The following is a 21327-nucleotide window of genomic DNA, read 5'->3' on the forward strand; positions in this document are numbered from 1 at the left end:
ACTTCTGGTTTGCATGTTTGTGCCTGTGAGTGATGTCATCCGGTGTTTGTAAATGCTAAATGAATGACTGTCAGACTGCTGAATTCAGCCTTTATCCACATGAATAATTCAGAGAAGCAGAGGAACATTTTCAGCACTCCTTGTGATTTTTTTTATCCCCCTTCGAACCAAACATTTCCCCGAAGATGGTGATCAGGGGAAACCCTGATTATCTTCTATTTGTCCACCGTAAAAAGGAAAACAAATGCAGTGCCAAGCCAATGAATCTCCTCTTGCGTTTGCAGGACTTGAATTCTGTATTCTGAGGCGGTGGAAGCAAACGTGACACCATCTCCACTAAGTGCTCTGCGAATGGCCACTCAATCTTGTTTTATTTTTTTCTTCTGTTTGCTATTAGAGCCTATAGACATTTTTAAATTCCCCTCAGTGCAGGTTGTTTCCCTCAGCTTTTCCTCTCAACACATCCAGGATGCAAGAAAACAGCCAGGCAGATATATTACACATATGTCATGGCTAAATGTGTCTGGTGAAAAGAAGCTCAGTCAAACTTGAAATAAGACACATGCATTTTGCATGCAATGTGTCCACTCTGTACTCTGTGAAGGACTTTCTATACTGAACAAAACATCATCATCACCATCATCATCATCATCATCATCATCATTATTGTCATTATTTCATTCCCGGCTAATGTAGGATGTAATGCATTGTTGAGAGATCTTGAGCACTATTGTGCATTTATGAGATACAGAGAGAGAGACAGAGTGAGGGAGTGCGAGAGTGCGAGAGAGAGAGAGAGGAGAGAGAGAGAGAGAGAGAAAGGGTGGTTGGTTGAGCAAGCAAATGAGAGGGAGAGAGAGGGAGAGCAAGCGCAGCCACAGAACAGGAGGAGGCGGAGGAGGGGAGAGAGAGAGAGAGAGGGAGAGAGAGGGAGAGAGAGGAGAGCTGCCAGGACTAAGCATTACAATCACTCCTGTACTATCCTGTATTCAATATGGTTCGACTGCAGCAGAGGGGTTCCTGCATACCTGTTCACCGGGCACTCGTTTTTCCCCCTTCTCTCTCTCCTCGGCACGCCGGACCCTCCGCCCTCATCCCCTCCAGCTAGAATGGAAGGTAACTCATGTTTTATCGAGACGTAAATGGAGCATTAGAACCTAAGTAAACCTGAAGAGAACTACGCATGTTTCACATACTTAAGTTCATTGCCTTAGAGTTCTCCTTAAACACTGAGACTGTGCTTGTTGTCCTTAGATGTGTTCACTGGCTGGATTCTGTTCTTGATTGGAATTTCATTTAGGTTTGCTTTTTAGGGATTTTTAAAGAACTGTCACTATCTCTTGTATGATACAGTGTCAGGAGTTTTGAGTAGGTTTAGAGCACGAACCTGAAAATGGATTTTTAGTGGAGTTACACCTTGAAATCACAGGAAGACCGTATGGGGCAGACAGGGCATGGTGTCCCATTTATTGTGGGAGCAAAACTTAGTTACCGATAGATTAGTCAGGTGGTTACTCTTTTCTTTTTAATTTGTGGTATGCAGTTTGAAAATAATGTTATTGTTCTCTGGAGCAGGAAGTCGTGGGTAATGTGGTATTGATTTCTGATTTGGAGTGCATGTTGCGCCCTTACACAGTTACGTGACTGGGCTGGGTCACCTGCCTTTTGTTCATGTCCGGTATTCTGTTTTGTCGGGGCTAGTTGTCACAAACGGCGGAGTTGGGAGGTGGAGTGCACCAGTGCCTTACTGCATGTGCCTGGCTTTCCAGACTGTATCTCAGTGGGATGTCCTTGTGATCAGACCATCCAGCCTATTTTAGAGCAACAGGAAAGATATGTGGAGATCTGTTGTACAAACCAGACATGAATGAATTTCTTAGTTTGATTTGCTTAGTGATTGACGTGCAGATTTTTGAACTGTGTACATTTTTTTGTTTGCACAGAGCACCCTCGCATTTATGAGTGTCACTTTTTTACTGTGACAGAATTCACCGGAGGCTTACAGACTGTGTCACAGTCATTGAGCATCGAACACGCTCTCTAATGCTGATGAATGTTTGGCAGAACAGACTCTGAAAGCACAATCCTAAAATATACTGCTGAAACTGAAGCCCTTGTCAGAGCTCTTAAACTGTATAAATGTTGTGTACATAGGCTTGGTACAATATCCTGTGTGTAGCTCTCCTTGTTTAAAGGGCAAGTGACACTCTAAAGGTGTTCTGATCTGTCTCTCCGTGTCTTTTGTATACTGCACTGTTTCCATACATGATCTGTCCTTTCTCCACACACTCCAGGGAGCAGGCAATGGGGTTGCTGTATTTCTTAATGCCTACCGCTCTTATGCGGTCTGAATGACTCGAGCACACTCTCGAGTGTGTGGTGCTGTGCAGCATCTAAGTTCTCTGTGTTGTCTGTTTTGACAGGTTTGTAAAGAGATGACCATACAAGGAATGCGGGGGACCTACGGCCCAAAAGTGCACCATTCACCACCATGCCCCTATTAGAAAAGCCTGAAACTGAATAGACACGACAGAGTGCTAGCCCTCCAGAGAAAGAGAGGAAGAGAGTATATCAGATACTCACATACTCAAAGCTGGAGAGCTCTGTTTAGAAGGAGGAAAGTGAGTAAAGCAAAAGAGAGAGGGGGAGAGGGGAGAGAGAAGCAACAGAGGGAAGAAAATGTGTCTATCTTGCAACTTTTGAGAGCATCATCACAATTTAATAATTATTTTGAAACGCCACAGAGCGGCAACAAATCTGTCTTCCGAGAGGAGAGCCAATCAGTGAAGGCCAGACACATTAACCACACCGTGTCTGGAGAGCTGTTGTGAGCACCATTAAGAGGACAAACATTAATTATAACAAATACCGTGATTTTATACAGGCCCATTCTTGGATATATGTTTTTCTTTCTCTTGTGGTCTTAGACATGCCTTTTTTCCTGAAATGCTAATGGCTTGACTTTTAAACTAGTCCTCAAGTGGTTTGCCCATGACCTTTTTCCTCGAAGACGAAAACATAGCTACTGGCTCCTCACCCGCTCTGTTCTCGCTACAAATGTCCAATCTCAGGTGAAACGCATGGACTGCTGCACTGAGAAATCGGTCAACAAAATACTAAGCCAAGCCGGTTGTTTGGAAGCCAGCAGTTCGGATGATTATTGTGAGAATACCATTCCTTTTCCTCTTGATCCGAAAAGGTTCACATACAATCCCTCAGGGCCCCCCGCCACTATTTCCCTTTATCGGCCTGTTGCTATAACGAGCTAGTAATCGTTAAACAAAAATGGCCGCTGGAGTAGCAACATGGCTGCCCTTTGCCCGGGCAGCGGCCGTGGGCTGGCTGCCCCTGGCAAAGAAGACCATGCCCAGGCCTCCTGTTGACAAAAAGAGTCGCAGTGATGAAATCCTTTTTGTAAACGTTAGCGGGCTCCGCTTCCAGACATGGAAAAACACCCTCGACCGATACCCTGACACTCTGCTGGGCAGCTCGGAGAAGGAATTCTTCTACAATGAGGACACTCAGGAATATTTCTTCGACAGGGACCCTGAAATGTTTCGCCACATACTGAACTTTTATCGAACAGGCAAGCTGCACTATCCACGCCAAGAGTGTATTCAGGCCTTCGATGAGGAGTTGGCCTTTTACGGCATCATACCTGAGATTATCGGGGACTGCTGCATGGAAGAGTATCGCGATCGCAAGAAGGAGAACCAGGAGCGCCTGGCGGAGGACAATGAGGCGGGGGAGGGAGGGGACGCTCCGCTGCCTCCGAACAGTACCTCTCGCGAGAAGCTCTGGAGGGCATTTGAGAACCCTCACACGAGTACCATGGCTCTGGTTTTCTACTACGTGACCGGCTTCTTCATCGCTGTGTCCGTCATCGCCAACGTAGTAGAGACGGTTCCCTGCCGGCCGATAATAGGCACCGTAAAGGACCTGCCTTGTGGCATGAAATACTCCCTGGCCTTCTTTTGTATGGACACGGCCTGCGTGCTCATCTTCACCTTCGAATACCTGATGCGGCTGTTCGCCGCGCCCAGCCGCTGCATGTTCGCGCGCTCCGTGATGAGCGTGATCGACGTGGTGGCCATCATGCCCTACTACATCGGCCTCGTCATGCCGGAGAACGAGGACGTCAGCGGCGCCTTCGTCACGCTGCGCGTCTTCCGCGTCTTCCGTATCTTCAAGTTCTCCCGCCACTCTGCCGGCCTGCGGATCCTGGGCTACACCCTCAAGAGCTGCGCCTCGGAGCTGGGCTTCCTCCTCTTCTCCCTCACCATGGCCATCATTATCTTCGCCACGGTCATGTTCTACGCCGAGAAAGGCACCAAGGGCACCACCTTCACCAGCATCCCAGCATCCTTCTGGTACACCATTGTTACCATGACGACTCTAGGGTAAGTCAGCCACCATATATTCTGCAGTGTTTATATTTGTACTCTTTTCGAAGCTTCTCAGTCACAAGGGATTAGCTATTGCTTGGCTAAATCTGTGGCTCAAATTACTTCAGTGCTCATGTCACGTCAAGTGCGCTTATGTGAGATTAAGTGCTATATACATTATTTTCTGAACATTAGCCACTTAAAGGGCTGCTCCAGACCGACTGGGTGGTTATTCATTTGTCACACGTTCTGCCCACAGTTCCTCCATGCCCACACCTCAGAGCCATTTACAGTTAACACTTAATTGGCCTGTTATTGCACTCAAAATGACATTCTGGGTTTTGGTATGCTAAACACGAGAAGAACCACACAGAACAGGTGCTGGTACACTCATTACATGATTCCCACAAATGCAGATGAGTTTGCGATACAAATTTGGCAGTCGATGTATTGCTTGTTTTTAGTCAAACAAAACAAATCTAAATAATGCTCTAACATGACTCTGGCTTTGAAAGTACTTAATTATATAGAGCAATAAAACAGACACGGAAACATCAAAACAAACTACAGAATGCCACAAAATGACGTCCATCATCACAAAGCCTATTCAACTATTGAGAGCCCAGTCCAGCATCGTACAGGGTCTTGGAGACAAGCCCATAATGGGCATCCCATAACAAGGTTTGATCTGCAGCAGGACTGTGGGCGTGTGAGCACACTACGCCACAGAGACAAACACGGGGGTCTGTCTAGTTTCTCTGACTTCGCCCTGCTCATTATTTCCTGAGTCATCCAGCTTGTTTTAGAAGATAGCAATCCCCCAGTCCATTAAACACAAATCAGTATGTGTCCAGTGTCTTAATGGATGCCTTCCACATAGAGCTCTCATTTCCTTCTTTATATCGTCTCAGTAATCTGGGGATCTCTGACCTTGCCATGGTTATATCTTGGGCTAGAGTCAATATCATTTTAGGCATAGCGAAAGGGCTAGAAGGAATACGGATGTGTAGTTAGATAACACAAACACGCGCACAAACACAACAACCGAACCTACTCATTTTTTTGAGGTCGTATCTTATGTATAGTGAAAGGAGTGAAATAAGTGTGCTCTTGGTTTTTGAAATTAAGAAGTGGGAAATACGTGGGAGTTTGAATCTGTCCTGCTGCCACGAATCGTGACAGACGCCCATGTGCAACTGCTACAGAACCTCTGCAAGGTCTACTGTGGAGGCTAACCATGCAATATGATATCAGCTCAACTGCTCCCCAAAGCCATAAGCACAGAGGGTTTCACTCATTAGTCTGAGAGTATGACGCGTCATAAGACGAGTCCGCTGGGACCACTGAAGCACAGCCATCTTGCAGCCCTCATGGCAGGAGGGGAGAAAAAAAATGAGCCGTGTCCGACTGAGCCAGGAATTCATGTTTTACTGATACAGCATGATGGGTCTCCGTTTGATTGATTGAGGTGGAGCCTGGTCCAGAGTCCAGAGGAAACAATGGCTGAGCTGGGAGATGAGGGAAATAGAAACAGCTCTAAGTCTTACTGTTTGAAATAAAATAACTTGAGACTTGGATGTTGAGAGCCTTGGCGCTAACTGTAACTGTTAGTTGTTTTCGCCTTTTTTTTGCTATAGCTTGATGTATTATTTCAGAAGACAAACTGTATGGATCTATTTGTACCAAGGGGTTGTGAAGCTATTGGGTATAATGTCTACAGGAGTTTTTTCTTATTGATCCTTGAGGGTAGGAATTCTAATCAGGTCACTAATCACTAGCTAAGGTATTGTATTAATTTAGCATTGATAGCTCAGAAATAACAATGACATAGTGCTGTGCATGGCTGTCAAAGCCTAATGAGAAATTGTCTCGGCTTAAATATCAGATTTTCAATAATGTTAATAACCGCAATCTATTTTTTTCTAGGAGCTTAATCTGGTTGTACATTATGTAAATTAAAGTAAATGGTAACATTTATCTTCATATTCCTGCACAGTGTGAAAACACCAAGAGCTTAATCTTTTAACATTAGAATCTGTTTCAGACGGGGGAAAAGATCATGGAAAGTTCTGGACTAAATGACATCATACAGACATCAAATGTGTGTAAACGAGGATAATGTCCCTGTCTTCCTCGGCACTCATAAAACCATCTTCATCAAAAATACTGTTAGTCTATAAGAGGCAGAGCTCATCCCTTGGATACATACATGCATATGGATAGCTTTGAGAGCAATGCCAATGGAGAAGAGCTGCTTAAAACATAGAAAGCATAACCACAGGCAGCTCTACTCAGGGAAATATAATATAAATACAAGGGAACATTCCAAAGTAAGTTTTATGAAATGTCACCTCTAGATTAGGTGCATTAAAGGTCAGCTGGGTAGATGGTTGTATGAGTATTTCAAGTTGTGTCAGCATTTCAAACTATGAAATTGAAAAGATCTTTTTATGGCATGTATCCACATTCTCTGACTATATTCGTCTCAGTGGAATTAGGGAGGGGGGGTCATTCAATCATGATACAAGTTATTATGAGTTGGCCAAGGGATAGTGACGTTTTGAATGTGCAAAGGTGACATCAAAGATGAGGAAGAGAATCCTTCTCTTGCCAAGCTGGCGACATTGTTGGTATATATAATCACCCTTTCTAGTAGTAATAACTTCAGCAGAGGCCTGGGAGAAGTTCAAAAAATGTCTTTAAAAGAAAATGATAGCTCTCATCCATCCACAGCTGGAGCTGGACTGTTTTGGCACACTGCATTTTGGACTCGGGCATTAATGATGGTGGTGTTGGTGGTGGAGCCCATCCGTTAAACTTCAGATCCTCTCCAAAAGTAGTTCCAGAAATTGTTGAGAAGAACCTCATTATCCTTAGCTCTTCCGTCAGCAGGGATTCAAGGCCACCTCCGAAAAAGACGAGAAAAGGGAAATAATTATGAAGAGTTTCAAATGAAGAGATGCAAAGCTACGCTTGTTGCTGTGGTGACGGTGAATGGAGGCAGAGAGAGAAAGAGAGAGAGAGAGAAAGAGAGAAAGCATAGTTTGGTTGAAAGGGCTAATGCAATACTTGCCTTCCATCCATTAAGGTTTCTATGCAGAAAGGTGAATCAAGCAGAAAAATGTTAACCCTGCGGAAAGCTATTACCCAATTTTTATTTCACACGTCTATGTAAGCATTTGCATTTACACACATTTGGCCCAGATATGAAACGATAAATATCCAGAGTAATCCCAGGTTATTTCCATGGCTCTGTATGCAAAGCGCTGAATGAATGATTCTAATGAAAGAACGTATATTTAATTATATCTCTGTATATTTTTTTGTTCACGTTTTGTGCTGAGCTGGCACAAAGAGCGACTAGATGCACTAATGGTTTAGTGGGCTCCCTGGCTGATGAGCTGCGGTCTCCGCGATGATGGCCCGTTAAACGCGCCGCTTTAGCCTAGTGTGCAAAAAGATTGCGGGTAATGTATGCTGATCAAAGCAGCGCCGGCAAACACTCACCCAAGACTCCGCTCAATGAGTGCAAGATTCTATTTGCAATTACTTGACCTCGTCTCCAGCGGCGGCTGACTAGAATTCTCATTAATGGGACTTAATATCTACCTTTTTTTCCTCCGCTACTCCCCTGACCTTGGCCTATTCCCAGATAACTGGCCGAGCAAGTGAGTGAGCGCTTCGTGACGCGCGTGATGACTGTGGGGAGGGAGTTAACAAAGGATGCTCCTTTGAACGTCGGTTCTGTTTTTTCTTTGTTCCATGATTGAACATGCTCAGTGAAGTACAGAAGTGATATATTCTTTAAGTACACTCATTATCCATATCCTCTGACTTAGCTTTACTGGTTTCGTCAATTAAATATGTTTTCATATGATTCAGAAACTGTACACAGAATTTGCTTGAAATCTGAGAGGACCGTCATGATATGTCCATGTGTTCCTGAAGCTCAGTTAGAGTCACCTGTGACAGCCTTCCAGTTAAACCAGAGTTTGAATACATTGGCACATCCCCCCCCCCCCCCCCCCCCCTTCAGAGTTTCTCATCAGTGCAGTTACAGGCGATTGAAGCTTAATTCCGCCCATTTTTTACTAGAGAACAAGTATCTTTACTCCCACTGCATGACTTGCTTCTGTGTGATATGGCTCTCCTCCGTCACTCACCATCTGCTATTGGATTATATAAGGGTCTTGAGAGGGAGAAAAAAAAGACAAACACTTGTCTGTCCTTGAACAATACAAGGCTCAGGGGACTACATAACAATGACGCTAAACACAAATGTCACTGACACAATCTGATTGTATCATTTGAACGACATGCATTGCTTCGGGATGGAGAAGACCCATTTGCCCTCCCGCGTCCCTTGCCGTAGTAAATCTGTGAGCGCCAGCCAATTCAGCCACGGTGCACTGTCGAGTTATTTAACTTAGGAAATCGTCACCGCTTGCTGCCACCACCAGGGTGCTTCGTTTGCAGGCCAGCTTCATCACCTGTTGGAAGGATGCCACGAGAGGACACTGGCAATATCATCTAATAAAATAAGTAGAGGAATCTGCTGCAGTCTCCTTTAGATACACCTTTAGGAACAAGGGTACAGAATGCACAATGACAGAGAGTAATGAACAGCCCAAATGGCCCAGAAGGCCCCTGTGATAACACCCCTTAACCAAACCTGAGATTGTGAACGACTAACCCGAGGTAGACATAAGGGAGATGGAGGTACTATGATGGTCTCTGTGAAGATGGAAAAACCATGATTTGACTCCTCCTCACATACATAGCTATGTAAATGTCCCATCGGAAGCCATGACATGCACTTTCTGGCCATAAAAAGAGAGCAGCGGTAGAAACCTGACTGCACGTCGCTCCAGGGGTCACGGGGTTTGGCTTCCTAGTGCTAGAGATTTATTTTTATTGCCGTCATTATCTGGGTTTATGGATGGCAGAGAATTGCCCTTAATAATTAAAGCGCAATACTCTACTCTGCAAAGACATTTTAAGTTGGCCTTATACTATAGTCATTGATCATATATTTTTATACGTGTATCTCAGATATTGACGGTTTGTAATGATAAAGAGTGTTGATTTCACTGGACACTGTATAGAATTTAAACAGATATAGTAGGTTCTTTGTGGTGCCTTCATATGGAACCTGCCCTCTTCTTTCTGCTTGATTGATGTTTGCACTTGGGCTTGCTTCACCTGCTCTTCCTCTCTCTCTCTCTTCGTCTGTCCTTTGACTGGCACAATACATCTAATCGCTGAGAGTGATCTTAAGTGAACACAAAGTATTTATCAGCCATCCTCAGAAAGAGCCAGAGCTCATAACCCCAAGGCTTAGACTCCAGAAAAGATACACACAATCAGGAAAGCGTAGATATGGTCAATCTTTCCCTTCCTCTTTGTGTGTGTCTGTGTATGTATGTCTTAGCAATGAATGGCTTTGTGTGCGTGAGTTTTGAGTGAATGTGTTTGTGAGCTGTGAGTAAATGTGTGTGTGTGAGTTGTGAGTGAATGTGTGTGTGTGAGTTGTGAGTGAATGTGTGTGTGTGAGTTGTGAGTGAACGTGTGTGTGTGAGTTTTGAGTGAACGTGTGTGTGTGTGTGAGTTGTGAGTGAATGTGTGTGTGTGAGCTGTGAGTGAATGTGTGTGTGACAGTTGTGAGTGAATGTGTGTGTGTGAGTTGTGAGTGAACGTGTGTGTGTGAGTTTTGAGTGAACGTGTGTGTGTGTGAGTTGTGAGTGAATGTGTGTGTGTGAGCTGTGAGTGAATGTGTGTGTGACAGTTGTGAGTGAATGTGTGTGTGTGAGTTGTGAGTGAATGTGTGTGTGTGAGTTGTGAGTGAACGTGTGTGTGTGAGTTGTGAGTGAATGTGTGTGTGAGTTGTGAGTGAATGTGTGCATGTGAGTTGTGAGTGAATGTGTGTGTGTGAGTTTTGAGTGAACGTGTGTGTGTGAGTTGTGAGTGAATGTGTGTGTGTGAGCTGTGAGTGAACGTGTGTGTGTATGTGAGTTGTGAGTAGATTTGGAGTATATGATTCAAAAAGAATAAATTGTTGATATACCTTACACATCAAACCTTTATCTTTTATCTGTTAACTGTAATTCATTCTTTTATACTTTTCTTTTACCATTTCAGCTTCATTTTCAACACTGTAACATCTATCTCGTGTAAATACATACACATGTTAACAAAATCATATCTTGAAAGTGAGTGTCAGCCTTCTTATTGTTGGACAACTGTGAATCCCTATCCAACCACCCAATTCATCTCCTAGAAGTGAATACAATTCACACCATAAATGTGTCCCATCTTTCAAGCAACATTTTCCCTGTTTCTCATCCTGTTCTGTCACACATATCACATACTGATGGATTCCATGCATGTTAGGTAAAGGCAGGAATGCACCAGAAAGAATGACACTCCATTCGCTATGCAGGCACTCTATAAATTCCATCATTTTCAGAAATATGGTGTTTTGTCAGATGACTCCTTGTCCCATTTTTCACAGAGACACTTTTAAGTCCATTTGTATACAAGTGCACAGATCAGCGCCATTGTAATTCATGCGTGTGCTGCCCAGAATGCTGCTGCCGGACAATAGCCCACAATCCATAATCTGTAAAGAAAAGCAAAGAGTGGGTTTTTTATGCAGATAACTGGATTTGTTGCCCTGTGAAGGTCTTCAGAGTGGGGCTTGACCAAGACGGATGTGTCACAACAAAATTGCAGGCTTTTACTTACAAATTTTGCAGTTTGTTGTCGTGTTATTTCAATGTGTACAGTTTACAGCTCCCAATCAGCTTGCTTTACTGAAGGAAACTATCCAGTTATATAAAGATCACATACAGTACGTAATCAATAACCGACATCCAATTAAAACCTTACTATGCAGTGCAGATGTTTAGCTGCATGTAGCTCCTGCAGTATTACAGCCTATAGAACACATGCAGCCAGCATGTAGGTCCCCAGGTTTAGCCAGTTGGAACTGATGAGGGAATAAAAGCAAGCCATGTCCTACACTTAACCTGGGGCTATTGCCTTGTCCTATCACAACCTATAAGCCTCTCATCAGTCTCAGTAAACAAGTAGCCACTAGCAGCCGTCAGAGGGTCCTTCTTTTATGGTTTATTCAAAAGGTAGTGAACAATCTCTTTTCCAGCTTCATTCAGGTATCCCAACACCATCCTTTCATGAATCCATACAAAGTGCAGAGCTTTCAAATGACCCAGTGAGAGGAGATGACCTGAGAGCCGGACAGCGAGAGAGAGAGAGAGAGAGAGAGAGAGAGAGAGAGCGACTGATGTCACCATGGCGTTAATTGTTCCTCTCTCTCACCGTGGTCAAAATGTACCTGGCACACTTGGTGGCTGTTCAGCGCGGCGCTGAGTTTTTGTTCCGTCTAAAAATAATTGGGCGGCTCTGCTCCGTCAGATGGCCTCTCGCTGTGGCCCGTCTGCGCGCTGGTCCTGACCTATTTTACTGGCTGCATGCGCGATGGAGATGACAAAGCTGACATGTTTTCCTCCGCCCGAGCTCCAGCCCCTCTTTCCTGTGGTGCCCGCTCGTCTCCCAGCGGGGTGGCAGGGGAAACGGGCAGACCTTGCCAGCGATTAAGCTCTGTGTCTCTTCACCCCGCAGCGAAGGTGTGGTGGGGGGGGGTGGTGACAGGACATTTATAATCTGCCGGGGCCTCAATAATGTTTTACCTGTGAACCGGTTCGTATTCCCTCAGTGGTTTTATGCGTTTCTAAGTGCCTCCACTTGGAAGCCTTCGCTGTACTCAAAGTAGGCTTCGCTATGTTTCAGCCATACAGCTGTGTACAGTAGAGTTCATAAAAGATGAGAAAGATGGAGTGATTAGAATGACGCATGGATATGTGTGGATTACGTAAGCAATGTAAGATTACATCACAGACTTGTGCTGCGTTTACACTACAATTTGGCAGGATTTCTGAGAATGGAGACAGTTTTGTAGCTTTCGGAAAAAGAAAAAAACTCCAGCACAGTTACCCTTATGAAAAGGGGTTGGCACCCATGGCTGGGTTGGGCGTCCTTGGCCTTTCCACTGACACACACACACACACACACACACACACAAACACACACACAAACACACACACACACACACACACACACACACACACACACACACACACACACACACACACACACACATAGTGACACACACACACACACACACACACACACACACACACACAAACACACACTGACACAAGCTACCTTCTGCTCAAATACACCTGAAGAAAATCACTGGTGCCCTGAACCACTTTGCCTTTGTCTGGCCGAGGGAGCCTCAGAAGCCTGCTCCTAACCGCCTCTTGTGCTGAATATTACACTGCCACGAGACCCCCAGCTCCCTGACTAGAGAGATGAGTAGACACTCCCATGCTTCTCTGGGTCCATTACATCCTCTTCCACCTCCTCCTCCTTCTCCTCCTCCTCATCTTCCTCTTCCTCTGCTCAGCTACATCACTATGACAATAGTATCAAGGTTTTTAAGATCCATTTAAACCTGATCACTCTCCTCTCGAAATCTCCTCTCTACCACCCACTAACATTCTGCGCCACTGGGGAGAGAGTTTAGGAATGCTTTTGTCTTGCAGCCTTACAGTAGGAGAGTCTCTGATACCAGGGATTTGTTGCTATACTCCTTTGAGCTTAGTGGCAAGAAACCCCCACTGATGATGTATAGTTCCTCTACCTGGACATTTTTTGTTTTGTTTTGCTGTTTTGTTGTTGTTGTTGTTGTTGTGAATCTGCACCCTGTGAAATGTTTCGATGGGGTTTTTAACCACACAGATGAACATCAACTGCAATCTCACCCCCCCCCCAGCCAGCGCCAGTGATATTTCATTTATGGCTCCTCTCTTATTCCCCACCACATGTCACAATTCCTCCCGCCCTGGAAGGGTTCAGAAAAAGCGACAAGCGGATGATTTATTGAGAGATCAGTGACCGGGCCATCCAGCCCACACAGTGCCTCTCACTCTTTCTCGGATATTTAATCACCCCGGCAACGGCATTGTTTTTGTGATTTATTGCCCCACAATAATATCATCTGACCAGTTTCTGGAGGGAAGACCGACTCAATGTCACTTTGAAAATGGAGGAAACAGGACGTGAGGCAAACCCTCTAATTTTAGAAGGGTGGTAATGTCCCCTCCCAGGGCGCCACTGTATGCTTTTAAGTGTATGCGTTTGCTTTTAAGAGGAGTGGGCTCTTTTTTTTTGGGGAGAGTTTTCACTCTTTAAGCATCACACACACTCTGCCAAGGGAATACATGCAATCTGTTTTGACAGAGGTAGGCACATTTGTCCCCCTTAAGTGTGTTAAATGCAGTGCCCAATAAGGAATTCGCTCCGGTTGATTAGCTTATTAGAGAGTTATTATATTTATATTTTTTTTTTACATATGTGCTGCACAATTGGCCATGCAAATGTACCAGTATGTTTACTCAATAATTAGCCAAGTATTTTCCAGGTTCAGGATACTCCCCTACAAGCAGCCGAGCACATTCATTTGGGGCCTGGTCCTGATCCTCGGCCATTACCATCATTATACACTATCTGCAGAAGCATTTTATATACAGCCGCTGTCACTTCTGGCAATAATCATTCAAGATGGCTCCACCTCTATTTCCTGCAGTTACACAGAGGACAGCTAGCTGGGCTGGGACTGGGAGTGAAGCAGTGATAGCAGTTTAATTCGAACCGCTGAAGCATAAACACTGAAGCACTGAAGAGAAGGAGGTGGAGGTGGAGGTGGAGGGGGGGGGGGGGGGGAGTGTAGCATGCAGGCGGAAGAAATACTGACTGCTCAATACTCTAACACTGTGTCCAGTACCCCTCTGATTTAGATGCAAGCGGGGGATGAGGGCTTTGCTTAGCTTATGACATATTGGAGCTTGAAGCCTACTCTCCTATAAGCGTGTGTTCAGTTAGCAAGATATCAGATCTATTACACCAGGCTCCTACTATAGATATATACGATGGAATACCATATCTTGGTAGCCTGAGGCAATATGGTAAAGCTAATGATACACATACATGCTTCAGAAACGTTTGAGACCCATCTTGCTTAATAAGCATCCAAGCAGCATTGAGAGTCTATGCTACTAGAGATATATAAACTCACTGAATTATTTTCCCCCCAAAACAGTTACTCTTCAATTGTTGAATCTTTCCATATCACAAAATCTAGTGAAAATGTAACAGAGTAGTAAACTTAGATGCAGGGCTGTGTTTCACAGAATGAACTGTAGTGAGTTGCTGGCCATTATTTCCGCGGTGGAAGATTTTTACTGTGATTGCCTAGGGACAAGAGGGGGCAGGTGGTGTAAACAATTGACTATCAGGAGCTGGAAGAGGAACATGAAATCCCAATCCCTTCTCCTGCAAATTTTATGCACATCTCATCAATAAGTCATTGCAAAATATTACGCTGGTTTTATGAAGAGTCGTGAGACCGGAGCCATGTTTGTCCTCAGTGACTCTGGATCCATGTCCCAAACACATTATATTTTATAGAATTTTACTGCAAAATGTGGCCTACTCAGGAAATGCGAATTGGTGGTCGAGGTTACTGCTGTAGAATTGTATAAGTCTGTCATATTATGGGGCAGTGCTTTGATATATTTCACACAGCACGTCATGTAAAAGGCTTTCTCACTTCTCATTTCATTTCGCCAAATGTTATTTATTTGTGTTTATTATATCTTATCATCATTAAGTGCTATTCGGTCTTGACATATCTCTCAATCATATCGCTCTCTATCCTCATTCCCGCTCATCTTCTCATTAAAGAAGCAGGCCAATCTCCTCAATAAAGACACCATTTTCAGACAATTAAATTTACGGCAATTTAATTTATTGCAGAAGAATAAATTTGCCTTGATGAGAATATTTGATTGAATCTTAAACCCCTTTTGACCGAAAAAGGATCTTCGCTCCCTCTTGAGGTGATTCACTCAAACGATACACTGCCTTCACCTTAAGTTGCTTTCCGTGGCAATATTCCTGCCTTTATTTCGCCATCAATCTAGCAATGCTGAGTAATTCTAGCATATCTCTTTCAGGCGGGTACACAGTGTCTCATATGGGGAGTAAAAGAAGGCTATTCATAGTAGGGCTGATGTCCAAAACCTATGCATCCAGGGCACAAAAGAGTATCAACCCCCCCCATAACCCTCCCAACCCACCTTTGCAAATCGATGTATATTATTACTCACAAGCTACAATCACCTCATTCAAAGATATTAAACCCCCCTATACCATTGATGCTTTCTTTAACCTGAACAAATCACTATACTGAAGCATATCTGAAAGGCTACAATAATTACATAAAGTGAGACAAAATGGGAGCAAATTGCATATCATAAATAAGAGATACGGTAAATGGTTAGTATGATTCATCTCCGATCATACAGCCCCCCCCCCACCACCACTTCATCCCATCAAGAACACATGCAGGAGGCACATAGAGCTCTATATATAACCCACAATACACTGGTGCTGATTAAAACATGCTCACAGCAGAGCCGGCAAAGTGCCTCGCAAGAGGATGGGCTATTGACAGCCATACCACCGGGATTGCATGGGGCATGTTTATGTCCACTTCACTGTTCGACCACACCGAGCCTCCTCCAACTTGCCACGGAGAGAGAGAGGCGTTCCTCAGGATAACTTGCGCTCATTGCATCGGCATTTTGTAAATACCACTCCGCTGATGAAGACATATGATAGGGTGCATTAGCTCACCATACCTACGCGGCTATATTTAAACCCTGAAATAGCCTCCCGCGGAGTGAAATAAAAGGCATCTGAGGCGGCTGACGTGTGCTGTCGCACATACATACATCAGGCGGCACTGAGCCGTACAGCGCTGTTGTTCGGATGAGGAGCATGTAGGGGTCGGTCACAAGCACGGCATAGATCATGCACACAGCAGAGCACGGTACACACGTGCTTTGTCATGGTGCAATGCCTTCATGGCTTAACCCAGGGTCAGTGAGGCCTGGAGATGCCATCATGAGCTGAACAAGGGGAAGGGGAAGGGTCGTCATTTGCTTCAGTGTCGACTGCTTTGTTAGTTCCTTTGCTTGCTCTTTCTTTCTTTTCTGTTCCTTTTTCTTTTCTTTTTGCCTTCCTTCCCTGTGCCCCTTAGGCCCCGAAGCCCATATTTCAGTATGGTTTAAAAGTATAAACAGACTACCTTCAGAGGAGACAGCGCTGCAGTGCAGAGGTGTAACTCGAGCAGCGGTCCCTCCACACTGCAGTTCATTTTAGTCCTACCCAATAAGTCATCCACTCTAATCTGGGTGCCAAATCATGACAATTGGTGAGAGGAAAAATTACTTAGCGTAGCCGTAATGAATATAGTGTTCAAGGCTACTGGTAATGCTAACATAAAAATCTATACAATTGGTGCATTACTACGGTCAGATGTAAATGAAATGACTGTAGCTTTTTGCTGTTGTAAATCTGTAAAGAAGAAGAACTTAGTACACAGAACACAAACAGAACACACTTTCATGTATTAACAGTACTTGAGCGTCTCTCCCAGTAAACGCTGCTCTTTAGGATTATTTTAAGAAAAGTGTGCCTTGTTGTTCACCCTCACTGTCCTCAGCAAAGCTGAAGTTCTATAAAAAGACACAGATAGACAAAGCAACGCTCTCAGTTGAAAATGTGTTTCAGATCAGTTGAGATTCAGATAATTCATTAGGTATAGTTGATGAAGATCTGAGAACTCTCTCTCTGCTTCCCTCTCTGGCTATTTCATCACGAATGAGGATGACATCCTCATCGGCCTGTGCAAAACCACTAGTGACTAATTCATTCTATTTTCACCTCACCATATGAACTCATCTCTCTCTCCCTCCCTCTCTCTCCCTCCCTCTCTCTCCCTCTCTCTCTCTCTCTCTCTCTCTCTCTCTCCCTCCCTCTGCCTCTCTTTCTCCCTCTTAAAGAAACCTCCCGCTAATTTTATAACGCCCATTACCGTAAGACAGGTCTGTTTGTGCCAGGGAAATAGGAGAAATGAGGGAAAACTTGTCCCAGCCTCATGGGAACGATAGGTATTGTTCTGTCAGTTAAGCATATTCTTAGTCACTCAGTCCATTCTCCACTGTGAAAGATTATGATTATGATGAATACTAATGAGAGCCGGTGTGCAAAAGGCCTGTAAGAGTGCTTACGGGTGCTCTGCTGTGCTCTGTGATAAAGTAGGACTTTCTAAATAGCCCATTATGAATGAATGTGTGCATAATTCACAACATAATGTGTGTATATGTACAATCCATTAGGCCTTTACACAAGGGCTTCATACGCAGAATAGTCTTCTTGCATTCTTTACTCTCCGAGCAAAATCCGAGCCCTCCCTTGTTCAAAGAATCCTCCTGTTCTTCTGCATGTACTTGTGAGTCTCTGGAACATTCGGACCTCCTTGGATGTCTGTCCCCAAAAATAGCAAGTTCTCACTTACACGCTCCCTCTCTTGTGTTCTACTCTCCTCTGCACTCTCTCGCTCTCTCTCTCTCTTTCTCTGTCACTCTTTCTCTCATCTCTCCCCTTCTCCTTGCTGTCCCCTGTCCGCTCCTTCGCTTTCTCTCCCTCCTCTCTCTCTGTCGTTTCCTGGCAGCAGTGGGCATTGCCTCGAGGCTTTTAGCTCAGAGGGTGGTGGCGACACAGACAGCTCGTTGCGTTTCAGCTCTTGCTTATGGTTCTGCCGTGGTGCCCTCTGTCTCCTGTGGCTCCCTGTGCTCTGCTCTCCTCTCCCAGTTCTGTGATGCTCCTATTAGTATGGGTGTGCTTGAGTGTCCTCCCTGAGTGTCAGTCTGCTCTGCACATCCCTGCATGGTTCTCGTGACCTGCCCGTCCTTCCTCTGCGTCCCCTGTCACACACAACTGCGTGCGCACATACTCGCACACACGCACGCACGCACGCACACACACACACACACACACACACACACACACACACACAAATATGTGCATCACGCATATGTGTCACACACACACACATCACATCGCACAGACACACGCACCCACACACACGCACGCACGCACACACACACGCACACACACCCATAAGTCACACACACACACACACACACACACACTTTTGTGTCCTTGTTCCACCTCATCCACTTACTTCTGGCCAACTGACAGTCTAGTACTTATGCCCCTTTCCTTATTATTACTAGCCTTTCACCTTAGCCCTTGTTATCACCAGCCATACCCATTATGGTAGTATCTGGTTTTCCTCTTTCTCCTTCACAGCATCTTTGTCTCTCTCTCTCTTTTCTTCTCTCTCGCTCTCTCTCTCTCTCTCTCTCTCTCTCTCTCTCTCTTCCTCTCTCTCGCTCTCTCTCTCTCTCTCTCTCTTCCTCTCTCTCGCTCTCTCTCTCTCTCTCTCTCTCTCTCTTCCTCTGTCATCTCATCCCCTCCCTTCTGCCCCGTGCTCGTCCTCCCCTGGCTGTGTAGTGGCTTCCTGGCTCGATACCACACTCAGATAATGACTTCAGTGTTCATTCCCATCCTGCCGTTTAGCTGTCTTTTATCGACAGGCAGAGGTCAGGGGATGCAGAGAAGGAGCAGCAGGTCTGGGAAGGAGGAGAGAGAGAGAGAGAGAGAGAGAGTCTGCAGAGAGGACAGCTACCACTGGCAGAGTGGAAAAAGGGAGAGCTGTAATGTCATTAAACAGCGGCTGAAGGGCTGGGGCTTTGCTTTCCATGAAAAGGGATAGGGAGAGAGAGAAAGCGAGAGAGAGAGAAAGCGAAAGCGAGAGAGAGAGAGAGAGAGAGCAACAGATGGAGAGGGAGAGAGAGGTGAAGGCTATCAGATGCAAAGAATATGAAAGCGATGGTGCTCTAGAGAGATAAAAATAAAGACAGGAATAAAGAGAGAAGATGGACTGAGATACCAGAGGAGAGATGCAGCATATCTCCATAGTAATGCGTTGGTGGAGTGGGAGGTGTCAAATCATCGCTGCACGGCTCCGTCTTCATTCGGCTCTCAGCAAACCCAGAGTGCAAAGTACCTCCATGGCCTTGAGAATATACAAGCAGTTGCTTTCCATTCATTTGACTTTGGTTTCCTCTCCTCCCGTTTCTGGCTGGGCACATTAAACTAAAAACACGTTCCAACAGTACATGCTGTCCCCTGGTCCAATCCTGTAGGCAAATTGGACTTAATTGGTACATTAGGTAAACAGCTTGCATCACACACACATGAACACACACACAGAGAGAGACACACACACACACACACACACCTTCAGTGTTCCCTGTAACATATGTAAATTGACCCTCATCCTAAATAGCTTGTCGGGTTGGACTGTCAGCGTGGGTGAAGCTTCTCTAGTGCCTGGCGCTGGGCTTCTGGCCAAGTGGGCACTGTCGGCTCGCGTTGCATTTTCCTCTTCGAGCGGGGGTACCTTGAAGGGCAAGGCTAAAAGCCATACAAATATGGTACAACGCCGTCCTTCTCTGTGCCATCCATTATTTATGATTACCGGGGGGAGGAGAGAAATCATCTTTGCCATAACAAGGTGCAGGCATTAGTTCAACAGCAACAAAGGGGGGAAAAAAGATGATTGTGACAGATGAACGTTTGTGAAATATACCGATGTATTTGAAGGAAGTCTCTGAATGAGTGAGAGATGCTTAACATGTGCAGCGATAGCACAAACCACAACACGAATACAGTTTCACTGTTATCTGTAAAGATTCAAACGAGGACCCAAGCGCAGATCGATGAAAGCAGGATTTATTCCATAAAAAACACAGAGGGTCAAAAAGGCAAACACAAAACAGAGCACACGACCACTGTAGGCTTCCACGCTGAAAAACACAAAAAGCTTCTCATAGCTAACAGTTCAAAAAGGATTTTTCAAGAAGACCTAAGCAGGCAGGCAAAGTTACGTTTCAGAACACAGACAACTCACGGAGAAAGGTAGCACAACAGAAGCAACAATCCGACAGGGAACATGAGGCAAGACAGTGGGCACAGGTGAGGAGCAGAACAAAGACAGGACAAGGGGCGGAGCACATGGCTACTACATGGTAGCACATGGCTACCACAACACAGGCACATGGCTACCACAACAAAAACACATGACATGTCAAAACAGAAACAGATGAGACAGAGTCCACATACTGACAGTTATCACTATTATGTCAGGCACTCTCCCTCTTTCACTGCCACTCATGCGTAAAGATGTATTTCCCGTCTTTTATGTACATACTGATGCCTTCACAAAATCAATGGGATCAATCCATTCATAGGAAGACTCTGTCAGTCAACAGCCATGTCTGTAAATCGGTACCACCTCTTACCGCTATTTCTATGTGATTTGCGGATTTGCTAATTGATGTTGCTCATTAGCGATGCTTGTGGTCCTTGTCTGTCTTTTAGTCCCTAATGAACAGTTAGCCTTTGACTGATGCAAGGAAAGGTTGTGTGTGTGTGTGTGTGTGTGTGCTGTGTGTGTGTGTGTATGTAATGTGTGTGTGTTTATGTGTGCTGCTCTCCCACAGTCTGGCAAACATCCTTCACTCCTCTGGTTCTTGTATAGCAGCTTTCTATACGTCGTGTCATTGCAGGGGGATATTTTTTAGCTTTTAGCTCATTGTGTGATCCTTTCTTCTTCTCTCTTTTCCACCATGGAGAGCACCATGAGAACACTCTGAGGACGACCTTTAAAACACTCTAAGGTCCAAGGCCTTTTAGACTTTTCTAAGTTGTCTGACATGCCTTGATGTTTTTGTACATTTTGCTTAACTAAAAACATTGATGCACAAATGGAATATATGATTCTATTCTAGAAGACCTCAGCAATAATATTAGAAAAGGGTTCAATGTTTCCGTGGTTGTTCTTTTTATGTCTCTAAGACGAAAACTCAAAAATAAAAATATC

General features: G+C 44.8%; 1 protein-coding gene across 1 annotated transcript in view; it reads left to right on the forward strand.

The window, feature by feature from the left end:
- Nucleotides 1-3285: 3285 nt before the first annotated feature.
- The window catches only part of kcnd1 (potassium voltage-gated channel, Shal-related subfamily, member 1), a gene marked incomplete at both ends in the record, with an annotated part of 36623 nt that continues 18581 nt past the window's right edge, over nucleotides 3286-21327 (forward strand). Inside the window, one exon of the mRNA XM_080854388.1 lies at nucleotides 3286-4400. Within this exon, the coding sequence (XP_080710514.1) occupies nucleotides 3286-4400 (1115 nt within the window). The remainder of the gene's footprint in view (nucleotides 4401-21327) is intronic.

The sequence above is a fragment of the Sprattus sprattus genome (genome assembly GCF_963457725.1).
Source record: "Sprattus sprattus genome assembly, chromosome: 16".
NCBI lineage: Eukaryota > Metazoa > Chordata > Actinopteri > Clupeiformes > Clupeidae > Sprattus > Sprattus sprattus.